This window comes from Temnothorax nylanderi, unplaced genomic scaffold (assembly GCF_030848795.1).
Source record: "Temnothorax nylanderi isolate EJ_2023f unplaced genomic scaffold, tnyl_v1.0 TNYL_tig0100_pilon, whole genome shotgun sequence".
Taxonomy (NCBI): Eukaryota; Metazoa; Arthropoda; class Insecta; order Hymenoptera; family Formicidae; genus Temnothorax; species Temnothorax nylanderi.
Window position 1 is genome coordinate 373449 of NW_027249162.1, and position 23489 is coordinate 396937.

General features: G+C 37.3%; 6 protein-coding genes and 1 non-coding gene across 11 annotated transcripts; 3 read left to right on the top strand and 4 right to left on the bottom strand.

Annotated features, from left to right (window-relative positions):
• The first annotated feature begins 341 nt into the window (after window positions 1-341).
• Window positions 342-4398, top strand: LOC139775533 (FAD-dependent oxidoreductase domain-containing protein 1). The gene is made up of 7 exons (XM_071711607.1): window positions 342-815; window positions 1680-1979; window positions 2085-2585; window positions 2905-3050; window positions 3134-3220; window positions 3343-3496; window positions 3604-4398. The coding sequence occupies exons 1-7, from the start codon at window positions 717-719 to the stop codon at window positions 3856-3858; spliced, it is 1542 nt and encodes a 513-aa protein (XP_071567708.1). The 5' UTR covers window positions 342-716; the 3' UTR covers window positions 3859-4398.
• On the bottom strand, window positions 4100-10627 carry Rel (nuclear factor NF-kappa-B family member relish). Of its 4 annotated transcripts, none has more exons than XM_071711565.1 (18): window positions 10374-10627; window positions 8679-8825; window positions 8352-8506; window positions 8069-8232; window positions 7841-7979; window positions 7608-7749; window positions 7182-7286; window positions 6969-7080; window positions 6740-6867; window positions 6397-6618; window positions 6248-6318; window positions 5878-6120; window positions 5678-5801; window positions 5257-5501; window positions 5016-5171; window positions 4816-4944; window positions 4473-4715; window positions 4100-4361 (listed from the first exon to the last, which is right to left on the bottom strand). In XM_071711565.1, exons 2-18 carry the CDS (start codon window positions 8812-8814, stop codon window positions 4251-4253), a joined length of 2625 nt encoding a protein of 874 aa, XP_071567666.1. In that variant the 5' UTR covers window positions 8815-8825; window positions 10374-10627; the 3' UTR covers window positions 4100-4250. The 4 variants fall into 4 exon arrangements, with proteins under 4 accessions (XP_071567666.1, XP_071567663.1, XP_071567664.1 ...); XM_071711562.1 differs by having other exon boundaries at window positions 10055-10626; XM_071711563.1 differs by having other exon boundaries at window positions 4834-4944; window positions 10055-10622.
• A 1665-nt stretch (window positions 10628-12292) lies between these two features.
• Window positions 12293-15454, top strand: Had1 (beta Hydroxy acid dehydrogenase 1). Its single transcript, XM_071711617.1, has 6 exons — window positions 12293-12479; window positions 13504-13691; window positions 13931-14139; window positions 14544-14701; window positions 14805-14947; window positions 15055-15454. The coding sequence occupies exons 1-6, from the start codon at window positions 12442-12444 to the stop codon at window positions 15273-15275; spliced, it is 957 nt and encodes a 318-aa protein (XP_071567718.1). The 5' UTR covers window positions 12293-12441; the 3' UTR covers window positions 15276-15454.
• Window positions 15455-15531: 77 nt separating this feature from the next.
• Window positions 15532-17099, bottom strand: Rpl24 (ribosomal protein L24). Its single transcript, XM_071711623.1, has 5 exons — window positions 16959-17099; window positions 16751-16826; window positions 16504-16589; window positions 16274-16435; window positions 15532-15705 (listed from the first exon to the last, which is right to left on the bottom strand). The coding sequence occupies exons 1-5, from the start codon at window positions 16961-16963 to the stop codon at window positions 15570-15572; spliced, it is 465 nt and encodes a 154-aa protein (XP_071567724.1). The 5' UTR covers window positions 16964-17099; the 3' UTR covers window positions 15532-15569.
• LOC139775562 (small nucleolar RNA SNORA79) lies at window positions 15777-15907 on the bottom strand. Its single transcript, XR_011718861.1, has one exon. It is a non-coding gene; the product is annotated as a small nucleolar RNA SNORA79 (small nucleolar RNA).
• Window positions 17100-17209: 110 nt separating the features above from the next.
• Gar1 (Gar1 ribonucleoprotein) lies at window positions 17210-18595 on the top strand. The gene is made up of 3 exons (XM_071711621.1): window positions 17210-17542; window positions 17670-17910; window positions 18181-18595. The coding sequence occupies exons 1-3, from the start codon at window positions 17427-17429 to the stop codon at window positions 18487-18489; spliced, it is 666 nt and encodes a 221-aa protein (XP_071567722.1). The 5' UTR covers window positions 17210-17426; the 3' UTR covers window positions 18490-18595.
• Window positions 18592-23163, bottom strand: Larp7 (La related protein 7). 2 transcript variants are annotated; one of them, XM_071711566.1, is made up of 6 exons: window positions 22950-23163; window positions 22395-22663; window positions 21231-21577; window positions 19338-21110; window positions 18975-19119; window positions 18592-18911 (listed from the first exon to the last, which is right to left on the bottom strand). In XM_071711566.1, exons 2-6 carry the CDS (start codon window positions 22630-22632, stop codon window positions 18760-18762), a joined length of 2655 nt encoding a protein of 884 aa, XP_071567667.1. In that variant the 5' UTR covers window positions 22633-22663; window positions 22950-23163; the 3' UTR covers window positions 18592-18759. The 2 variants fall into 2 exon arrangements, with proteins under 2 accessions (XP_071567667.1, XP_071567668.1); XM_071711567.1 differs by having other exon boundaries at window positions 22395-22681.
• Window positions 23164-23489: the final 326 nt, after the last annotated feature.

Here is a 23489-nt window from a genome sequence, read left to right on the forward strand (position 1 = left end):
GAGGGAAGAAGGACGAATTGCTCTATTTGCGAACGATGTTCCAGAAGTATCATTATTATTATTATTATAGAGACCCTGTATAAATCAGGTAATTATAAATCAGTGCGGTATAAAAATATATCTTTTGTAAATCACACGTTTCCTAACACGGCGTAATTTCTCGAAGATAAATAACGGGAAATAAGTTCTCTCTTATCAGAGAGCTAAAAGCACGTATCCAGACCACGCATGCGCACGTGAACCTCACCGCGCGTCGTTTATAATCAGCGAGAAACTACAATTTTTTCTTCTTTTCCATCCGTAGTAACCGTAAAGGCCCTTGCACAATACAATGCCAGGCAACAGGCAATAGATTTTCAACGTGTCGGGTGCCGTGTATCGAATCGGCTCAGTGAACGATTGCGCTCCTGGATGCCCCTAATTGCTGCAGCATTGCTACAGCCGTGTATCAAAATGTTATTCCCTGTTCATATTGCCTGTGTTTTTCATTGTGCATCCAGCTTAATTTGCAATCTCGTCGGCACTCGGCAGAAATAATATCAAATGTGAATCGACGATTTCGTCCGTTGATAAGCGGCCGAGATAATTTTGTTTAGTTGTTGTTTCATGCCTCGATAACGCTGATAAACAGCTGTAAATGTTTCCCACTTTCCCAGTGGAAAGGTTTAAACTTAAAGAGCGATCTCTCCGGAACAGTTGAGGCTCGGCCGGCGAGGATGCTGCGACACTTGACGCGGGTGCAGCGGCACGCGGACCTGCTGAGGCAGCGTTCGGCGGCCCAGTTCGCCAACGACGCCAACTCTTCCAGGAAGCAGGTGAGTTGTGCGCCCGACGCGAACGTCGACCGGGAGCAATTGGAGGTTAGGAGCCTGACGGATGACAGTTCGATCGGATGAGATCTGTGGAGTTCGAATAACAGTAACAGATGATATCCTCGACAATTCCGAGCAAGTCGAACCTTCCTCTCGGAGCAACATAAAACTTCTCGTCGCGAAACCGGTCGTGATTGGCGTGTAATCGCGAATCTGTCTTCGGGTGGATATAATTGAATAATTCGTTTACGTTCGTCGCAGACTTTGACGAGGACGTTTTCAAGTGCGGAAAGCAAAGCTGGAACGATGAAAATTGTCGTTCATCACGCGAGCAGGAACGTTGAAAGCGAAATGTTTTTGAGGTTAGGAAATCTGCCTTACCGACGGTGCGGGATCGGCGACACGTGATGGAACGGCGCGCGAAATTTGAACTTCAATGTAATTGTAAGAACAATTCGTAGTTGTATTTTAATGCGGTAAAATAGTTAAATGTTTGTGAGTATTTTATGAACTATAAAGCGACGAGTCTCTGTTTTGAGTATCTGTGAAAACCGGAAGTGAGAGTTTTACTGAATAAATTCACTTTCCACGTTTCGAATGAATATATAAATAAATAAAATGTGCGGGTTTCAAAAAGATGGGTGAAGCCTACGTGGAAAAATTTACCATTTTTATTTGTCGAACTTTATGTAGGAACCCAGTGGCAGCTAGCAAAAGCTTCTAAGACGTCTTAAAAACGTCTAAAAGAAGTCTAAAGACTTCGGATGTCTTTAAAGAAGCTTTTGCTAGCTGAGGAGTAACGAATACTTTCGTCCAAGACCAAATTGAACTGAACGTTTAACCGGTTGCCGTTAATTAAATTTACAGAGTTCAGAGGTCAAAGGCGACGATGACAGGAAGAAGTATAGAGAGTTCGTCGACACCGTCACCCCAGGGCAAAAACTAATTAAAGGTCTAAAGCGAGATTGGAAAATGCTGAAACGTGTACTGTCACCTAACAGAGAATTCTCCGACTTCGAAGCGCTGTGGAAACCCGAGATAATTCCTAGTCATTGTGACGTGCTCATCATTGGCGGTGGAGCGATTGGTAGCTCGATAGCGTATTGGCTGAAGCAGAAGATCTATAGAGACGAATTCAAAGTTGTTGTAGTTGAGAAAGATCCTACGGTAAGACATTGATACATGTGCTTTCTAGTTCTGAAGCTTTCTTTTTTTAGATCAATAATCTATTCGTTTGATCATTAAACGTATAATAATAAAATATTATTTCAGTATACCAAAGCTTCCACAACTCTTTCGGTAGGTGGTCTGCGTCAACAGTTCTCTCTCGAAGAAAATATCCTCATGTCACTGTACGGCGCGGAATTCGTGCGAAATATCAACGAGCATTTGAGCGTCCCTGGCGAGCCGCCCATCGACGTGAATTATCACCCTTACGGCTATTTGCTATTGGCGACCGAGGAGGGTGCTGAGACTTTAGTACAGAACTCAAAGTTACAGAATTCTTTAGGAGCGAAGAATGTCATTCTTACGGCAGAGAAGCTGAAGCGCATGTTTCCTTGGATAAATACCGATGGGATCGCGGCGGGTTGTCTTGGGCTGGAAAAGGAAGGATGGTTCGATCCGTGGTCCCTGTTGTGTGCCTTCAAGAAGAAAGCTAGTCATTTGGGTGTTCAATACGTCAATGCCGAAGCCAAGGCTTTTAAGTATAGGACGCTGCCAGGAGTTTATGATCGTGACATGAATCCTGCCAAAAAATTAAATAGCGTAGTCGTAAGTATACATACATACATATACCTATATGTACATGTATACATATACACCTGTGTATATGTATATATACAGGAGATGTCCCATTTTTATTGTCTACTTCGAGTATCTTGTAAATGCCACAGTTTCGTGGAAAATGTTTCAGACAAAATATGTTTGATCCTGAGGGAGCAGTGAAAAACTATTATTTGTCTGTGAAAACACTCGCACGAAATACTCCCTTTACAAGATATTTGAGGTAGGCAATTAAAATGAGATATCCTGTATATTGACATATAATATTCGTAATTGTAGAATGATAGACATATGTGTTTTTTATTAGATAGAAACAGAGGATGGTGAGATTAGGACAATAGAGTTCGCCAGAGCTATTATTGCTGCAGGCGCGTTTAGCGGCAACGTAGCCGAGTTGGCTGATATCGGAACAGGCGAAGGATTATTATCTGTACCTTTACCAGTTGTACCTAGGTAATTTCATTAATAAGGGAAAAAATCGAATTTTGATACTTTTTGCCTCTATATCTTTATTATTATCGAATTTTCTTTTATAGGAAGAGATACGTATATTGTTTTCATTGTCCTGACGGACCTGGTTTAAACACACCTTTAACGATTGACTCTAGTGGTGCATATTTCAGGTATGAGTCTAAATACTTTTGAGATGTAACATGTATTATTTTACAATTAAAGACAATAAAAGTAAACGAATATAAATTATTATAATACAATTTTTATAAAATGTAAATGAAATAACTTCCAGACGAGATGGTTTAGGAGGTAATTATATCTGTGGAAAATCACCAGAATCAAACGAGGAGCCGTCGATCGAGAACTTGGATGTCGATCACGAATTTTTCGACAATAGAGTGTGGCCTTTACTCGCTCACAGAGTACCAGCATTTGAAAACTTGAAGGTACGTATACTTTTCATTATTGACATAAAATACTTATAATTCTGTAAAAATGTTGAAATTATATTTGCTTTTTTTCTGATGATGTATATTCTATCATTATGTATCAGGTGAAATCTTCATGGGCTGGATACTACGAATACAATACTTTCGACGAAAACGGTATTATCGGTCAGCATCCTTTTCATCACCATGTATACATAGCGACTGGTTTTAGCGGACATGGCATTCAGAAGGCACCAGCGGTGGGACGTGCGATATCAGAGCTGATTTTTCATGAACGTTTTCTGACTATAGATTTATCCAAACTGAGTTTCGACAGATTCTTAAAGTCGGAACCTATAAGAGAAGCTAGCGTCTTTTAGGTAGTAGAGAAATAACAATCATCTTTTTTTTTGTACTTGATTGTATTATGGGGTCTGTTATACTGAACTGGTTGGACTAGTTCAGAGTTTATCTTTTTCCTTCCAATGTGGAATAAAAAAGATGAACTCTGAACTAGTGCAGCCAGTTCAGTAACAGAAAACAGACCCTATGTATCATGTAAATTTGTAAATATAATTATTACAAAACTTGAAAAGGTATCTTTTTAATAATAAAAATACCTAAATGCAACAATTTTATTAAAATGCAATTTTTACAATGGTATTTTGCAATTTTTATAATGGTAATTTCACAGTTTAATTTACAATGGCATTAGTATATAAACTGTACACACAAAATGATTCAATATGTGATCAAGTTAAAAGTACGCGACTCAAGTTTCACGTTTCACAGCTAAAACTTCATTCATATATGCCGCAGCAACTTCTTCGCCTATATTCTGTAATACATCTCGCAATTCGCTAAGAGATGTATTGGTTTGTATCTACAAAGAAATAAAAATTACACAGTTCAATGATTTATGTCGATGAGAACATACGTTCGAAAAAATGCAAAAGAACGCGCGAAATACTCGATGAGAAAATGAAAATCTTACAGCAATAAAATTCAAGAGGAGCAACGTCGAATTAGTTGATGAGCTCTGTTCACAAATATTCAGTAAGTACTCGAAGTTAAAATGCTGCGCCAATTTTCTCCATCCCTTTGTCACGTCCAGAATGCTTGCTAATTGCTTTTCCTCCTCTGAATCCATCCACACTTTCTGCGTGTCGTCTATATTTTCCTCTTTAATTGTGTCGTCTACTAACATGTCACTTTGACCAGAAACGAGTTTCAAGATCTGCAACAACGCATTTTTTCTTAATGATAAATACGTTTTTATAGATAATGATAACAGATAAGATAAATGATAAAATTGATAAATGTATTTTACAAGTTACATGAAATGTTTTCCGTACATCTGGCATGTTTGAGGCCAAGTCAAAAGATGATTGCCCGGTGCATTCTTCTATATTTTCATCTTCCGACTGTACTTCGGTTTTTATATCTTCCATCGGCTCCTCCTCAAGCTATCATAAAAACAATCAAGTTTAAAAAAAATTGAAAACACAAGATACTAACAGTAAGCAATTATACGTACGGTACACGATTCACGATCAAAATTCCGTAAGTGCGGATCAGCGCCGTATGTCAATAAAAGGGCACATATCTCTTTGGCGTTCGTTCCTGGTATAACTATTGCGGTGTGTAGCGCCGTATTTCCACTAAAGTTCCTCATGTTTACGTCTATTTCGGTCTGCTTGGAGAATTAAGAGTATTAGTATAACACGATTTTTTATATATAAAAAAAGGATGCATTTTCAATTAATATTCAATCCTACGTGTCTTAACAGGTACTCGACAACGTGTTTATGGCCTCCTTCGACTGCTATATGTAAGGCAGTTCTTCCGTAGGTCATGTCAGTACTATTTACGTCTGCGCCAGCTTTCACGAGAGCACACACTGCATGATGAGAGCCCGCTTTGGCAGCTAATTGCAAAGGTGTCCATCCTAAATCCGTATTTGCTTCGATGTTGACGTCTTTTTCACGTAATAAAACATCAATGTTTCCTTCCGCTTCTGGAACTAAAATTATAACTCTATGTAAATTTATACATAAGATAAAATTATTATGTATTATTTGTTACGCAACTGTTACGTTTTATCTCTACTACTGAACCGAAATATTTCGTCAAATATTAATTCATCACATTTGTTTTAAAGTGTTGAATTCTTTTAAATACCCTTAAATTAATACATACACTTTACAGCTCTGTGTAACGGCATTTGTCCGTAATGATCAGTTATATTTGGATCTGCACCAAGCATGAGTAATGCTCTTGTAACTTCCGGTTGATCTTGCGAGACAGCATAATGCAGCGGACTCTATAATATAACGTGATACATTGAAATTTTTATAATTAAATAGAAAATAGAGTATAATAATATCGAAAAAGTTTACCTTTCCAGAACTGTTTTGAATGTTCACTAACTCTTCAGCATCTGAATGTAGAGTGCTCAAAAGCATTAAGATTCGTTTTACATTATCCTTTTGTCCATATCGGAGCGCACAGTGCAATGGCGTATCTCCGTAAGTTGTTCTGTCTTTAAGCGAGTTTTTAATAATATCTTTCACTTTATTTGGCTTTATTCTGATATTTTGCATCATCTCGATAATAATGTCTTTCGCAAACAATTTGTCGTCCTGTAGAAACATAAAATACAAATTTGATTAACATACAATAATGATGCAACAGCAATAGAGATTGCTATAATGAATTGCTATAAATGAATTTGTTTTTTAAGACACATACATTGAAACTAATACTTGCCTTTTTATTCGGCGCACTATCATAAGTTAACTTCTCTTCGCTTTGTAACAATTTCTCGTACAACATAAGATCTAATTTGAACAATGATACGTTTTTTATATATTGTGATTTTTAAATAAGCTTTTTTATTCGCATAAAAGGGCACTTACCATCTGAATTTATATGTTCGACAAACTCGCGGAACTCACTAGAAGAACATCTGTCATCTAACATCTTTTTTAGTTCTTTCGATATTTCTTTAGATATTTCGTTGCTTTCGTTGTTTGAGGACGTATTTGTTAGTAGTGGATTCGTTAAAAACATATCATTGTTAAATGTCGCTTGCGCCAATTCCGCGCTATTTGAATGAGAGACTCGCGTTCTCTTCCTACCTAAAATTGCAAAAATTTTGAGGAATTAAATTGAAAAAAAAATATAGGAGAAAAAGGCAAAACAAAAAGGAAAAACATAATAGATCATAACTAAGAATATTTAACTTTACTATCAACTCACCTAACATGCGGTCACTCGGCTTATACGTGAACTTGATTGGTTCTGAACAAGCTGCATCTGAAGGACGTTCTAGCTGTATGAAGACTTCCCTTGGAGAAGTGATACTTCGATCCTTGTACGGTGGAGTTCTAGAAATACAGCACGATCAATCATATACGTTGTGTAAGGAAGAAAGAATATTTAAGTTAATTAAGAATACTTAAGTTGCTAAATCACATGTAATACGTACCGAAATGCCACGGCATATTGATGATGGACATCCAGTTCCGAGAAACGACCATAATCGATCCAGGTTTCAGTGTCGTCTTCGTCGATCTCAAAGAATTTTATCTTTATGTTTTCTGTAATATAATGCGTATTTTTCATCAATATGTACGTACATACAACGTACATTGTTTATAGGCAAGGCATATTTATCTAATGCTAAGTCAGCAACGCTTACTTTTTGAAACTTTCTCCACAAGTATGAACACCTCTTCACCACCTTCACAGCTACTAGTAAATTTGTCAATTCTGCATATCTTAAGTTCTCCAGTTAATGCGCTTTCTGTTAAAATAACATTAGGGTTTCTTTAGTCGATGAAAATGACTTTTTATTGTTCATACATTTACTGACAAAAATTAGGAATTAGGAAACAAAGGTGTTCTTTAAGAAAATTGTATATTTTTTATTTCCTAAAATATATACGTTAACAAGAAAAATTATAACTTATAACTTTCGTCAGTAAGTGTGTGTATGTATATACACACACATATATATATATATATATATATATATATATATATATATATATGTAGTACAAAAGTAAAGTCAGAACCTTGATATACTTTTCTTTAAAAACTTTATCAATAAATTATTTAAACTTACTCAAATTATTGATTGGGTTGCTATAAACCGGCGCTGTAATCGGTCTCATAATATTATGTACATCTTTGATAAATCCTTGGAAACAAAGAGCAACACTGTTTAAGTTTATAGCTTTCTGATACTGTTCTACGTCGGCTCTAATCTGTAATCATTGTAAGATACGTTTTGAAGAGCGTATTCAATTTAATTTTTTTTTAGTAAAAAAATAAAAATATAGCAGCATTAAAATCTACCTGAGCGTCATCGCGCAAACTGAGAGTAGCGTTTATATTTGAACGTTTGCGCTCCTCCAGAACTTCCTCGCGCAGTTTTCGTAGTATTTCGTCCTTAATGTATCTTCTCGCCGTATGTATGATACCCATACCAATAAATCTGAAATAGAAGCATGTATAACGCTAACTAAAGAATAAAACAGAAAAATTATGTTTGAAATTATGCAATGCTAGAAGATGTAGACATACTCTGCTGTAAAATCATTTTCAGGCGAAACTTCTATATAATGTGGATCCCCTTTATCCGTACTATCAACTCGCCTCACTAATCTATGAGCATGTGGTATCCTGAGATCTTCATCAGTTGTAACCAATGTGCAACGTATTATCGCTTTATCCAGAAAATTGTGTAACTAAAAATACAAATAATAATAATAATAATAATAATAATAATATCATTATGTATGAAGAGAAATTAGTTTAGACAACTAATATTAATTTTTTTTAGTAATACAAAATTCAGCATATTTACCTTAACTGTAGGTACGGTATTTTTATTTCGTTTACGTCCGTAATATGTACCTAGCAGGCTTCCATGTGTCCCTGCCATTTCGGATTTGTATCGAAATCTAAATTTACCCACTGGCTGCGTCAAGATACTGAGAGATGCCTCGCCAAGTATCGTCACTAACAAGTTAAATAGAAAAGTTTCATTTATATTCTCTATGCAAAACAATTATCACTAACATTAAAATACAAGGAGTTAATATTAAATATTGTATTTGCATAATTCAGACGCATACACAGAGACGGGTAAGTTACGTCTTAGATAAGACAATTTAAAATCGTAAATGTATACCTTTTGCATTCGTTATATTAATATAATCCTCTGTGACATGCATAGGCGACGAGGACGTCGACATGGGTGACGTAACGCTCATGTTTCCCTGAGATGCAGAACTGCTGATTGGACTTAGGACACCTGTACTATCCATTGATGTTAAATCTGGAAGATGCAAGGCACATATATATAAAATCATAAAAATTAATGGCCTAGTTTACACCGTGCGACCTGATCGCGACCTGACCTAAAATAGGCTTCTAAACAAAACGTTTACACCATGTAGACCTATGATACTTTTGGTCGAATATAGATAAAAATCCAGTATCCAGTATTTATTGGTACACTCTCTGCACTTTAGGCGATCTTTAGGTCACCTGCGTTTACACGCGTTACGTCCTACTTTAGGTCTACGCCTAATTTAGGTCAGGGCACGCGAAAAAGAGACCTGACCCAAGCGAGGTCGCAACTGTTTACATCGTCGCGACCTGTCGTGTTTGGGTTGAATATAAGGTATAGGTCGCGGCCTAAACGCACGGTGTAAACTAGGCCAATGTATCTTGTATAAAAAGCGTATTATAATGTATAAAAAAAAACGTCATTATATATAGCATTATGCAACGATAATCTACCCATGACTCGTTTTAATAACTATATACACAATACATAAATACGAGAACATCACAAGTTCTTTTTAATATCTCAACAATACTTATTCTTTTGGAGCGTACCTATCTCGTCATTCTCGTCCATAATATTTTATAAGTATCTTAAAATATAAAATATAAATATGGAATTTTGATGCGACAAAAGATTTTCTAAAATGCTCAGATATTCAGGACCGTGTGGCACACTTTAGGTCCAGTTCCACGAACGTCGGTTAACTTTTAAATCTTAGGTTAACTCACTCTTCGTCTCTTTCTAAAGAGGACGTTACGAAGAGACGAAGAGTGAATTAATTAAAAATTAACCGACGTTTGTGGAACTGGCCCTTATAACAATAGGTCTGTTTTCTATTGCTGAACTGGCTGTACTAGTTCAGCAACAGAAAACAAAAACCCACTGTCACTAGTGTCACTTCCAGTTACTTCCAAAATCTGCCAGATAAACAAGGAGAGCACGATTGTTTTCTTTTTACATCAAGGTAATCCTCCTTGTCACATGTAAACAACTGTCAGGTATGTTTTGAGATACGGTAGAAAGCGGGGATGTCCCGCGACCTCGCGTCGGGATGCGTGCAGAAACAAGCGACGGAACTGATTACGATTAACTGACGTATTAACAATGCAATTGCGGGTGAGTCGAGTTCGATTAACGTTTCTTCTGGCAGTCTGGCACGTTTGCAGACGCAGGACAAAACGCGCGCGCGGCGCCAGAACGCGCGCTCGCATTACCGTAAAACTGGTAGTACGGGTCCTCATTATCCGCGGTAACGCCGGTCGTCAACATGCTCCGCATCGCCATATTAATGTTCTCGTAAGCGTCCGGCATCTCTGCGGACGATTATCCTCACTTCTCGCGAATTAGCGGGACCGGGCAGAGTACGCGTGATACTCGTGATGCCTGTCACGCGAGTTGTCACACTAAGTTGTCACCGGAGACTCACGGAGACTTGTAGATCTCGACTGGACTCGCCGTCAGGACGTGTGTCAGACACTCTCGTCCCGACAATGCCGCGGCGATAACGCGAGCTTGTTACTGCTTGTTACTCACCAAACGCGCATAATCAACTGCCTTTAATTCCCGGATGCGTCAACGATATAACCTTGATGATAGCCGGCGGTTCTTCCCCGAGAACGCACAACGCACGTCGGCCAATCGCGCGTCAACGCGGCATCGCGATATGCATGGATTTTCCGCGATTAGGGACGTATTCTGCGTCGCGCGATACCCCAACGAACTCAGAAATCCCTCAGGAAGCCTGCTCTTATTCTCTCGGGTCCAGCAAACGGCTTGATTTTCGCTTGAAAAGCAGCTAATATTTTGGCTCACATTTATTTTGCGTATACCTGAAACTTCGCAAAATATCAACGTCGAAATATGAACTCTGAAAACCGTATATAAAGTATTATTCGAGACTCATTGATTGCACGAATCGTATAATTACAGTATTTATCTTCTCTTCCTTTTATTTCAGTCTCCTTCGAAACGCAGTTGTGTTCATCGTGCCACACGCTTCCTGCTTGTCATCCCGATATTTGCGATATTCTGTTTTAGTTTTTGCGAAGTTTCTTGTGAATTTCCAAACGTTATCAATACTTCCTGTTGCCAAGTTTAAATTACCGGAATTATCTTCATTGATCGTTATGAGAAGATAAAAAACGATTAGTTAAAACACTCATGTGGAAAGTTGATCCGAATAGTGTAGTCAGTTACATCTTGATTCTTTGTACGAGCTCTTGATCTTTTCTTCGTGCTGTAAAATATAATAATACCAAATTAATTTTGATTAATCTCAATTGGCAAGATTCAATATTAGTACAACTGATTCAAATTGAACAGGTAAAACAGCAGTTTTATTAGAAGAATACTTATTGTAAAGATTTTGTTAAAGCAAAGAGAGAGAAACAATAAGTACTTAGTCTAAAGTAAAAAAATAACATAGTGCTTATTGAAAAAGTTATTGAGAAAGAGAAAAAATATATAAAAACTGGAAAATATAACATGTGAGCGTTAATTTCAGCTTGTACATAATTAGATGAATGTTATATTGTCTAAGATCAAATTAAGAATTGCATGCATTGGAGGACATCCATCAGCAGTTGAAACATCCCGAAAATGTTGCAGGAATTTTCATATGTTGCGCAGTTTTTTTCCAGGTCATCGCTTATCCCGGTGAAAGTATGTTGTGTGTCAGAAGTAGATGACATGTCCTTTCTCTCGTTTTATCTTTATTTGATAATTATTCTCCGGTTTCGAGGTATTGACATGCCTGTTCTTACTGTATGGTCTTTCGAAAATTTTAGAATAGAAATATTAGATAGAAGATTAGATAGAATATTCGAAAAATTTATTCAACTAAATTTTAACTCAGCGAATTTTTATATTAAACATAAATTCATCATCACTATCGATTTCTCTCTTATCTTAATCAGTAAGTGCTGAAACATAGTATACTCAGATAAATTCCATGCTTATCGAAATAAAATTCAAAATTATTTAACAAAGAATAAAAGATCACGAGAAATTATTATTATGTAACAGCGGAAAATTCTGAAATATAATCATACACGTAATTTTTAAGTCCATTAAATTCTCGATCTTATTGTTAGTAAAAAAGATGCATTGAAATAACTTTTTAAACGTTATTAATTTATCTTATTAATTCTAATTAATAAAAAATTTTATTAATTTACGTATTGTAATTAAACAATTATAATTGTTAACTAATTAATTAACCAACATAGGTCATAAATAATCCTGCGCTTAATGAACTTTAAAGCTTTTTTATCCTGGGAAGAAATTATCCGGAACAAATTCATTTAATTTTCACAAAGTAGGCGCGACTGTTGACTGATTAATTTACTTTTAGCTGCTGGCTCATATGTACGTTCTATGATGTTCTACAAGATAACGATGTAGTAAATGTGTGTCTATGATAGCGCCTTCAGTATGTTATAATCGTACAAGCCTCGATTAGCATACATATGGTGGGGAGACTGATAGCGCAAATATATATCTCTCTGGACACCTTTGAGCTGTCCGTGAGTTAAATTCCACTCGTTACACGGCTCGTAGAAACGCTTTCTCTGCAGACATCGGATCAACCCGTACAGTAACAATGTCAGCTAAAAATGAAAAAATCGGGATCATTGGAAGGTAAAGTAATCAACTGTAATTTAAATTAGAATTTGGATTGTTCACATAAAACTGCAAGCTGTAATAATTGTGTAATACGTTCATCGATTAATGCGATTTTTATAGATAATTGATTACTCGTTACTAATCTATTGTAACAAATAATCACAGTAATTGAGCATAAGCAATTACTATTTTTTAGCAACGTACATAGATAAGTTTATAAGTGCCTTACATTGGATTGGTTATAATATCATTCGGAAAATCGGTTTTCTCTCATCATTTTAATCGCTCAACGTTTTTCAAGTTACTTAAGAATTGTTGTGCTAAGAGTGCAATTAAAGTTGCTTGAAACTGCCGTTTCAACAATGATCGAAACAGCTAATCGCCGCACAAATCTCTATAAAAATTAACTCTTATTCATAGAACATTATATTTATAGAACATGAAAGAAAGGTAGTTCTTTAACGGTTAAACTTGACCTTCACAGCTGATTCACAGAGACTGTTAGTTTAGAAAGGAAAATTGTAGTGTTTTTTACTAATCGCGATATGTATTCTCAAGAGCAATAAGAAAAACATTCAAGAATACATTAAAAGGCACTGTTATTCTCAATTTTAATTATTTATTAGCGCGTTTTATAAAAGCAGTGAATTTTTATTTCATTCAGCATTAATGTCCGATACTTTATCATTCTATTAATCTATTAATCTATTATCACATCGTACCATCGATTTTTTTCCAAGCCATCAAACGATGTTTTACAAGAAGGGCGATTGCAAAATTCTTAAGTAATTGCACTTTTTCGTAAGCTATACTCGTCCGGAGATAAGATAATGCGCGGAGTGCCGGTAAACAACGTTTCTTACAGTTATATCTAACAAAATGACGCGTTTGCGGTCATTTATGATGATTCTTACAACAGATATCTATTTTATAAGTAAAACATATCACGCGAGAATGCAAACTTGAAATGGAGTATCGTAAAAATTTCGTACCTTTTCATAAGATTATCATTTTATATTTGTCTTAATATCTATTTCAGTGGCTTAATCGGGCGCAGCTGGGCGATGCTCTTCGCCAGCGTAGGATACCAGGTGACCATTTACGATGTCGTCCAGGATCAAATTAAGAGCGCATTAGAGGACATCCGTCAGCAGTTGAAACGTCTCGAAAGTGACGGCCTTCTCCGTGGTGCACTGACGGCGGATCAGCAATTTAATCTGATAAAGGGTCTGTTCGTCCATTTCTTCTCTTTACTACTACAGCTATTACTACAGCAGTTTCTTGTTACTACAACCATTGTCCTTTAACGCAGAAACGATTACGTAAAATGCAATGATTGCGATGTTGGGCGAGATCCACAATAACATCCATTTCTCGTCGTTAATATGATAGGATAGCGTTCGGGATGGTTTTTCCAGGAAAGTTTCATTTTCCATGTGGAATTTAATCAAGGATCTGGATTGTAGGATCATCCAATTTGGCGGAGACTGTGAAGGGAGCGAAGCTGGTCCAAGAATGCGTGCCAGAAAATCTCCCGTTGAAGACGAAACTCTACAACGACCTCGACAAGATCGTCGACGACAAGGTGATCTTGTCATCTTCGACGTCCACGTTCCGCCCGTCTCTTTTCAGCGAGAAGCTAAAACACCGCGAGCAGATTATCGTCTCCCATCCTGTACGTATTTTCAGACTACTTGTAATACAGTAAATAATTTACAGATTTTTTTTGCGAAATCTTTGTGCTATAAATCGAATTAGCAGAGATTAACATTTATATATAAAAATTCATACTTATATTACATATCAGAGAGAGACATTTATAAAATTATTATAAGATTTATTGTAAAATATTACAAGACATAAGATTATATATTGCATTTATAGTTATAGATATAAGTTTTGATGCAAATGATAAATATTTACTTTTTTTAATACTAATAATTCAATCTTACTAAAAGACAATCTCGTAATAACTCAAGAATTAACAAGATTAGGCAAAAAAACATTTGTTAATCGCACCATTTGTTATTTAAATAAGTTATTTTGATAATTAGAACTCTTATCGTGTTGCAAATACAGGTGAATCCTCCTTATTATGTACCACTTGTGGAAATAGTGCCAGCCCCGTGGACGCGTCCTGATATTCCTGAGAAGACGAAGGCCATCATGACTGAGATCGGCCAGAAACCCGTTGTCTTCAACAAGGAGATCGACGGTTTTGCGCTCAATAGAATACAGTATGTGTAATCGGACGTTTCGCTCGCATAAATCCATTTTTGGACGATTATTATCGTTCAACTGTACAATGATACTTCACATACAAAGAAATCACATCGGCAGGTACGCAATCTTAAACGAAGCTTGGAGATTGGTAGCTGATGGAGTACTAAGCGCAAAGGACATTGACGCGGTGATGAGCGAAGGTCTCGGAATGCGTTATGCTTTCCTCGGTGCCTTCGAGGCCGCGCATCTGAATGCCGAAGGTAAGCCAGTCGCATCATCTGGATGCGAAGAGTCGTTATATCACCATAAAAATCAAGCGAACTTTTCCACGGGGATGCAATTCACGTTGTAACATATTGTCTTGTAGGAATGAAGAAGTACTGCGAAACATATAGCAAATCGATCTATGATACGAGCATGACTTTCGGGCCGGTGCCCAAATTCGTGGGCGAGATGGCGGACAAGATCAGCAACGAGTTGAACGAGATGTGCCCACTCGACAAGTTGCAGGAGCGACGCGCATGGCGAGACACCGCCTTGATAAAGCTGTCCATTCTCAAGAAAGAGTTAAATGAGATAAAAAAGTAAAAATTGATAAATTGTACACATGCCATTGATGTGCCAACATTGAAATCTTTTAAACAGACCTATGTGTGATGCAGTAAATTTTATCACGAAATTTTACCAATTTTAAATGTAAAAAATGTATCATTTCTACTGTATAAATTAAATGCAAATTATTTCGTTCTTACATATTAACGCAGAAATGGAGATGCATATATTATTTGCCTACCTGGAAATTATTTCTTTATTGTAAAGATAATATAAAAAAGATAAGTCAAAATGGAATTATATTTTACTTTATTTATATAGCTACAGACTTTAACGTTTTCCTCCAACGCGAGGTGCAGCTTTTTGCGTCACCTTGGCAACCTTCTGTTTTGCTGCTTGTTTCGCTTTCGGAGGAGCAACAGCCTTCTTCGTTGCTTTCGCGGCTCTCTTTTGTTCCTTCGCAGCCCTGAGAAAAGGAAAACGAGCGAATCAGTTAAAACATAATTATGACGTAATATTAGATAATACTATTATATTGATTGTATGAATCCGCAAAAGCCAGACAATGTAATTGAAAATACAGTTCCGGGTGAAGTAATCCAGATTTGTTTTAAGACATTCTGAAATCTGACGAAACATAAGAAGCTTTGTCAGAGGAACAGATGTCTATCGCATGCAGTTTGTCTTCGAGCAAAAGTATATACTTGCTACTTGATATATAGGCTTGTTCTTTTTAGCTGAACTTCTTGCACTCTTTTTTCTTTTCACATTGGAGAAAAAAAGAAAAACCATGCAAGAAGTTCAGCTAAAAAGAACAGGCTTCATGGCCCCTTTTCAAAACGCACATTTATTGATAAATGCGCACATTTTTTTTTTTTGAGATGCTGTAGTTAATGTTACATATACTATAGAAACAAACGCGCACATTTATCAATAAAAGTGCACTTTGAATACAGGCCTATACTTCTAAATTGCTTCAGAGCGAATAATTGTTTAGTTAACAAGCGAATAGAGATAATCGAAAGAATGCATACTTGATCGCCTGTTCCCTCTGAGCTTTGCGAATCTCTGGCTTCATGTTACGTTTAGCCAAGATATCTGTGAGGGAAGCGCCGACGATGGCACGCTGGAACTTCTGCGTGCGCCTCGTCCTCTTCTTGGTCTGCTCTTCCTCCTGACCCTTCTTGTGTTTACGTCTAAAAGACAAATTGCGTTAATTCCACGTTCCCTGGAAAATTGCACGTCGGCCCGATTTTATCTTTACCTGTATAAAACGGTCCATGTCACTTTCCTAGGATTTCGCCTCATCAGGTGAGCGGACTCGCATTTCGAGTTGAGGAAGGTGAAAGTCTGCGGAAGCGAGATGGGGGTGATTAGTTACGCCAACACGTGCAACAGGCGAAATAGACGACGAGACGCGTCGCGATAATCGAGAAACGCGATGGAAGGCCATTCGATCGCCGATTATTCCGCTTGCATCGTCGTTACGTCGCCATCCCGGCGATACTCACCTTTCCGTCAACTTTGACCATGGTCTTGCCATGGCCCGGGTATATCTTGTACCCGCTGTACGCGCACAACCCGATCCTGGAAATAGCATATGTGGATTAATTACGGACATCGCGTTGTCGTAACGCGTCGCGTTCCCGTCGTAAATACGACGGGATCGCATCGGGAACATCGGATTCGTATCTCCGCAACGGAAAAACCGCAACTTACTTCATCTTGACACGACGCGGAGAAGCACGCTCGACAAAAATGGCCGACGCTCTCGTGCTCCGCGCTTACGACGGCGGCGGGCGGACGGATTCACACCGGAGTTCTCCGTCGGACCGGCAGGGTGCGTTCTTGTCAGTTAAATATCTCTAATCTGATTGGTTCTGCCATTTTTAGGTGAGAATGGCGGAACCAATCAGATTAGAGAACACTTTCCGAAGGACTCGATTAAATGAACATCATATGCATTCTTATTCTATGCTCATACAGGTACACGTGATGCATGCTCCGGTATATCCGGCATCTGCTGAGAACCACGTGAAAATATATTTGTTTTCTCCATTCAGTTAGATAGAATTATATGATAGGTGTACGAGGGATACAAATCCAGTGAAATTATAATTTCGTTTTTAGTCAGCGTAATAATTGTGAAGAACGTTGTTGACGTTCAGTTGTTCTCTGTGAGAGGTTATGTCTTTCCGTGGACGCGGTGGCGGAGGTTTTAGGGGAGGCGGTGGTTTTAGGGGTGGCCGAGGTGGCGGAGGGTTTAACAGGGGACGTCCTGGTGGTTTCGACAAGGGCAGAGGGTAATTTAATCGATATTGCAATGATAATCTGCATAAAATACACCAGACAAATTTGTTATAGGTTAGATTAAATCACGAGTGAAATTCCAAAGCGTTAAATGTGCTTCTCTCTGTAAATTCATCACAGGTACGATCAAGGACCTCCGGAGACAGTAACGCCTTTAGGACACTACACATGGACGGTAGAGAATGACTTGGTTCTTAAAGTCGACATTGAACAGGTGCCCTTTTTCAATGCGCCGATCTACACAGAGAACAAGCAGCAAATCGGGAAGATAGATGAAATATTCGGCAATATTCGTGATTATTACGTTTCTGTTAAGGTAGCAGAAAACGTGAAGGCTGGCAGCTTTCAGAAAGATGCTCAGGTATTGCAACGCTAAAATTAGCAACATTTATATATATATATATATATATATATATATATGACTACCTTATTAAATATAAATTTTGAAAAAGTCATACTACTTCTTCAATTTTTAATTGTCTAATCAATCTTATAAAATCGAATACATGGGATGAAGGTCAGATCAATCGATTACAAGTTAACTGTTCTCACATGGAGCCATATATCATCCCAAAAACATTCGTATATGAATTTTTATGTATGTACATATGTTATTAATTATTGATTATAGTTATATATTGACCCAGCAAAGCTATTGCCTCTTCAGAGGTTCTTGCCAAGACCTCCTGGAGAACAAAAAAGAGGTGGTGGCCCTGGCAGGGTCATGAAAAGAGGCGGTGGAGGCAGAGGAGGAGGCTTTGGTAGAGGCGGTGGCAGCAGGGGTTCCTATGGGAGAGGAGGAGGCGGTGGTTTTGGTAACAGAAGTGGCGGCAGTGGAGGATTTAGAGGTCGTGGAGGAGGCGGTGGATTCAATCGTTCCAATTCAGGTGGTGGTCGAGGAGGAGGAGGAGGAGGAGGAGGAGGCAGGGGAAGATGGTAGATTTTAAATCAACATGTTAATGTACTAGAATAATATCTTGCGACGTGTACTATAATGATAAATATTATAAATCATAAAGAGAAAATTAAATATTTTATACAATTTACTCAGTTGCCAAATTTCTTTTAATTGCTTCAACTATATCGCTATGCCAAGCGTTATTTATTTACATACATGTACGTACATATACACATGTGGATTTGTGCTACAACGTAACATATGCGTGTACGTATATTGAAAATTTTATATAAAATCGAATAATACGATAAATCAATCTTGATCGAACTTTATACATTTCCCAAGTTCTTTCTCCGCTCGTTTCAGCAATTTATCACGCCCTCTTTGCTTGACTTTTTTCTTCTTGCTCAACTGCTCCGTCCTGTCTTCCGATATTTTATCCCAATATAACTTCTCTTCATCACCTGGAAAATTGGAAACGTAAAGTTGGCGATGCATATATTATTCGCAATATACAAGATATTTACCTTCTAAAACAGCCAAGCGTCTTCCTTCATAGCTCTTCTGCACGAATGTCTGTGCAGCTTCTGCTGTTTCGCATCTTACATAGGCTTCACAAGAATCAGCTGTTACGTCTATATATTTCACAGAATTGTTTTCTTTTAACTCCATCTGAAATTAAATATTTGGCATATATAATATTTTGCATTTATAAAATTCTTGTTAAAGATGGAATCTTTAATATATTATATACATAGTAAATATATACATATATCATAATAATAACAATATATAATAAATATAGTATATATACAGTAAATATATAATAATAATATATATTAATATATTAAATACACATTAAAGAAATTCTTTCTCTAATATTAATTTACCTTGAAATTCCGCAGATCTGTGCAAGGCTCATCCATTTCGATCTTGACTATGATTCCTGGCACATAATTAACACGTCCATAAGATTTGTTTTCTTCATTAAGTTTCCCGTTATCATTTTCATGTTTAAATTTATCATGCGACGTATTATTCTGTCCGGTTTTATCGTGGTACCATCCATTCTTTGTCATAATTCCGCCTCTTTCCACCTCGGCTTTCCTTAAATGCAGTTTTAGTTGTGACATTTTAGATCGTTGCAAATCTAAGTATCTGTTTCTAACACGCTTCCAATCCGACTTCGCCATTATTTGCAATCCCATTTTACTACAGATGTCATTGTCCTGAATTTTGCTTCTTTTTTTCCGATTCTTTTTCTTCTTCCTTTCGTCGACGCTAGTCTCCTCGCTATTTCTCATGTCGAGATCTCTCGCGGAATGTTTTTCAGTTTGTAATAAAGCATTTGGTGTCTCATTGCTCTCATCGCCTTCATACAGATATCCCAATTCTGTCGTTTCATTTTTATTCGAACTTATCACTGGTTCTTCGCATTCTTTTTTTACTGCTTCTTCACTGATGTCTTCTGCAACAATTGTGTCGTCTATCGTGAGTCTTTTCCTCTTTTTTTCTGTGACTTTGTTACGATTTTTGTTCGAAATCTCTTGATTTTCTATATTGCTGTTTCCAGTGATCTCTTTTTCGCCTTCAATACATGACTTTTCCGGAGCAAGTTTCCTTTTCTTTAAGCTTTGTCGACCATTATCATCTGCTGTATCTGTTTCGTTATCGTGAGTATTATCCTTGTCTTCGGATTCTTCTTTTGACATCTTTTCTTCTTCATTCTGCTGATCTATTATAGTTTGATCTATACTTTCTTTCCTCCTTTTTTTTACTTTAACGTCGCTTTGGTCTGCAGCAAACGATTTTCCCGGGGCATGTTTTTCTTTCTTTAAACTTTGCCTAACATTATGATATGCTGCATCTACTTCGTTATCGTAACAATTATCCTTGTTTCCTTCGAGTTCTTCTTTTAGCATCTTTTCTTTTTCATTCTGCTCATATGTTGTGTTTTGATCTGCAGCTTTTTTCTTTTTCTTGACTTTAATATCATTTTCGTCTGTAACAAGCGATTTTTCTGCAACATATTTACCTTTTTTTATATCTTGTCTATCATTATTATCTATCTCATTATCTTTGTCTTCAGAGTCCTCTTTTGATACCTTTTTCTTTTCATTCTGCTGATCTGTCGTACTTTGATTCATCTCCTTTTTCTTTTTCTTGATTTTAATATCACTTTCGTCTGTAACAAACGATTTTTCTGAAGAATATTTTCTTTTTTTCGAACTTTGTTTAACATTATTATCCGCTACATTTATTTCATTATCACAAGTACTATCTTTGTCTTCAGATTCAGCTTTTGGTATCTTTCCTCTTTCATCTTGCTGATCCATTATATTTTGTTCACCAGCTTCTTTTTTCTTTTTCTTAACTTTAATGTCGCTTTCATCTATAACAATCGATTTTTCTGAAGAATGTTTTCTTTTCTTAAAACTTTGTTTGCCATTATTAGATCCTGTGTCTACTTCGCAGACGTCATCTTTATTCCCTGTTTCTTCATTGGATGCCTTTTCTTTTTCATTGTCTTTCAGTTTTGTCTTAGCCTTTGAACTAATTGCTCCAACCACCGCATCTTTTTTAGGTTCGTCAAATGTCGTTATACTTAATACTTCAGTAGGAGGTGTATACGATGGTAAGACATGTCCCTTTTTCCGGAATATCTGTAAAATAATACGTTAAACTATAACACATTGCCAAGTTATGGAAGTTCTTCTATTATTTTTCCCATCTGCAATTATATAGCGATATATTTGACGACCGTTAACGAGCACTTATCTTACCTTGATGCATTCTTGAGCACTGCTTGGCATATCAAATTCCACAAATGCGAATCCCCTTATCTTCCTGTTGCTCTTGTTACGTGGAATCGAAACGTAGTCTACCGATCCGTATTTAGAAAAAATTGATATCAACCAGTCATGATCAGCATCTGGAGGTAGATTTTGCACATAAATCGTGCATTCGTCGACATTTTCCTTCCTCTGAATCGGAGTTAATCGACAGACTTTTGTACCGTCCTCTGATACTTTTAACATAGTTGATCCCTGCAGAGCCTTAGCTATCCTGCTGATATCTGTGGTTAACTCGCGCAGCTTATTGAATCTTGTAAATACCTCGAGATCCACATCTAAAAGACCAAAGGCAATTACAGCTGGTACTTTGATATCTTTTAATAAGATTAAAAAAGTAAGATATTGTATAATCTCGGATAGCTAAATCTGTCGAGAACAAATTTTGTATCTACTGCAAATTTCAATAGAATGCCAAGCTATTCTACTAGAAAGCAGAATTATTACAGAATCCGCTAACAGAATGACTGCAGAAATTGAGCAAAATCTGTGCCATTTTGTAATCATTTAAATAAAGTATTCTACTTGTGATGGCCACGTATGCCCCTACAAAGATGGCACCACACCAATTAATCGCATTTTCTCGCAAGCGCTCGACCGCGCCGACTTAAGTATACAAACAAATTCAACAATAATATTCATTGACCCGACCGACCACGATGCTCTTATCGAACGACAAGAGCTAGGCGGGCATTTGTGGAGTGGCACCATCGCGACTTGCAGAGAGTTGCATGGTATTTTTAGGGATGCATCCTCTACGTAACATCATTAGGTACATCCAACCATACACTCCTCTCCATTATCCACAATTGACAACCACCCACATCCCCAAACTACTTAAATGTTTGCAAAATGAGTTTACAAAACTCTGCTCGGTTTCTGTCAACAATCTGCTGTTAGATTATATTGGCAGGCTCTGCTGGCAAAATACATGTTTAATATGAATGTAGATGACAGATCTGTTATGATATCTGAGCAAGTCTGCTGCCTATTTATTATCATGCGAGTACTTTACTTTCTAGAATGCTATTATATATACTTTAAATCTAATAATTGATCTTGAATCAAAGACATAAGGAAGAATTAGGTACTTACAGGGACTTTCTTTCAAACGTCCAGACAGGTAGCGATCCTTATTCAAGTTAGCATCGCTGAAATAGAACTCCATTTGCTTGAGTATCAAGGAGTGCAACGCTTTCTTCCTCAGTCTCGGTTTACCATGCGAAGCGCCCGATTTGTTGTTGCGCTTAATCGTATCGATTACTGGTGCCTGTATTTGAGGAACCGGTATACTTTCCGAGGCTAGCTCCATATCTGATTCCTCCATCACCATTGTATTCTCAAAAAGACATGCAACAGGCTCCCTGAACAAAATTCACGTACTGTAAGAAATATTTACAAGTCGGTGTTCGAGTCAATGTACAATTTCTATTTTATTCGTAACTCAACAAATTTTTTTTTTTTTATGTCCCTCGGGTGAGGGGAAGTATGTGCCAAATACTACGTTTACGCGAGCGTTACTTCTGTAGTAACTTACGATAAGTCACTCGTTTACGCGGAGTAAATTATCGTAAGTTACTACAAAATCCCATTTACGCGAAGGAATTATCGTAAGTATAAGACTCAACGTAAACGTAGTATAAAACTCACCAATTATTTACAATATAGGTTAGGTAGATCACGAAAACTTGCGAGGAATAGCATACGACCACGTTCAACGTTCAACCACGCAGACCACGCTGCCTCAACCACGCTTAACCACACTTAACCTCGTTCTCGCACTTCTCGTTCCAAACAATTCTCAAGCCTTCTAGATTTCTAGATGCAAGCTGCGTAGTATGCCGGGTGCCAGGCCAGCAGCCAGATGCGATTTCATGGGAGCGGTGAGTGGTGAGTGCGGTGCGGTGACGCCAGGGACGCGGGAGACGTGGAACCCCCCATGCCCCCATCACATCCCACATATCCCACATCCCACTACACGTAAACATATCGATGTACTCAAAACCGAAGCTCGCCGAAGCGAAATTTATGTGGCTTCGGAAAACGAAGCAAATATATATGATGTATATATTTATTTATACATATACAATATAATAAGTAAATATAAATAAGCGTCTTAATGAGATTTTTCAAATTTATCTTTAGTACATTAATTTTTTTATAAATAGTTATTCGGAAAAAATTTTTTTA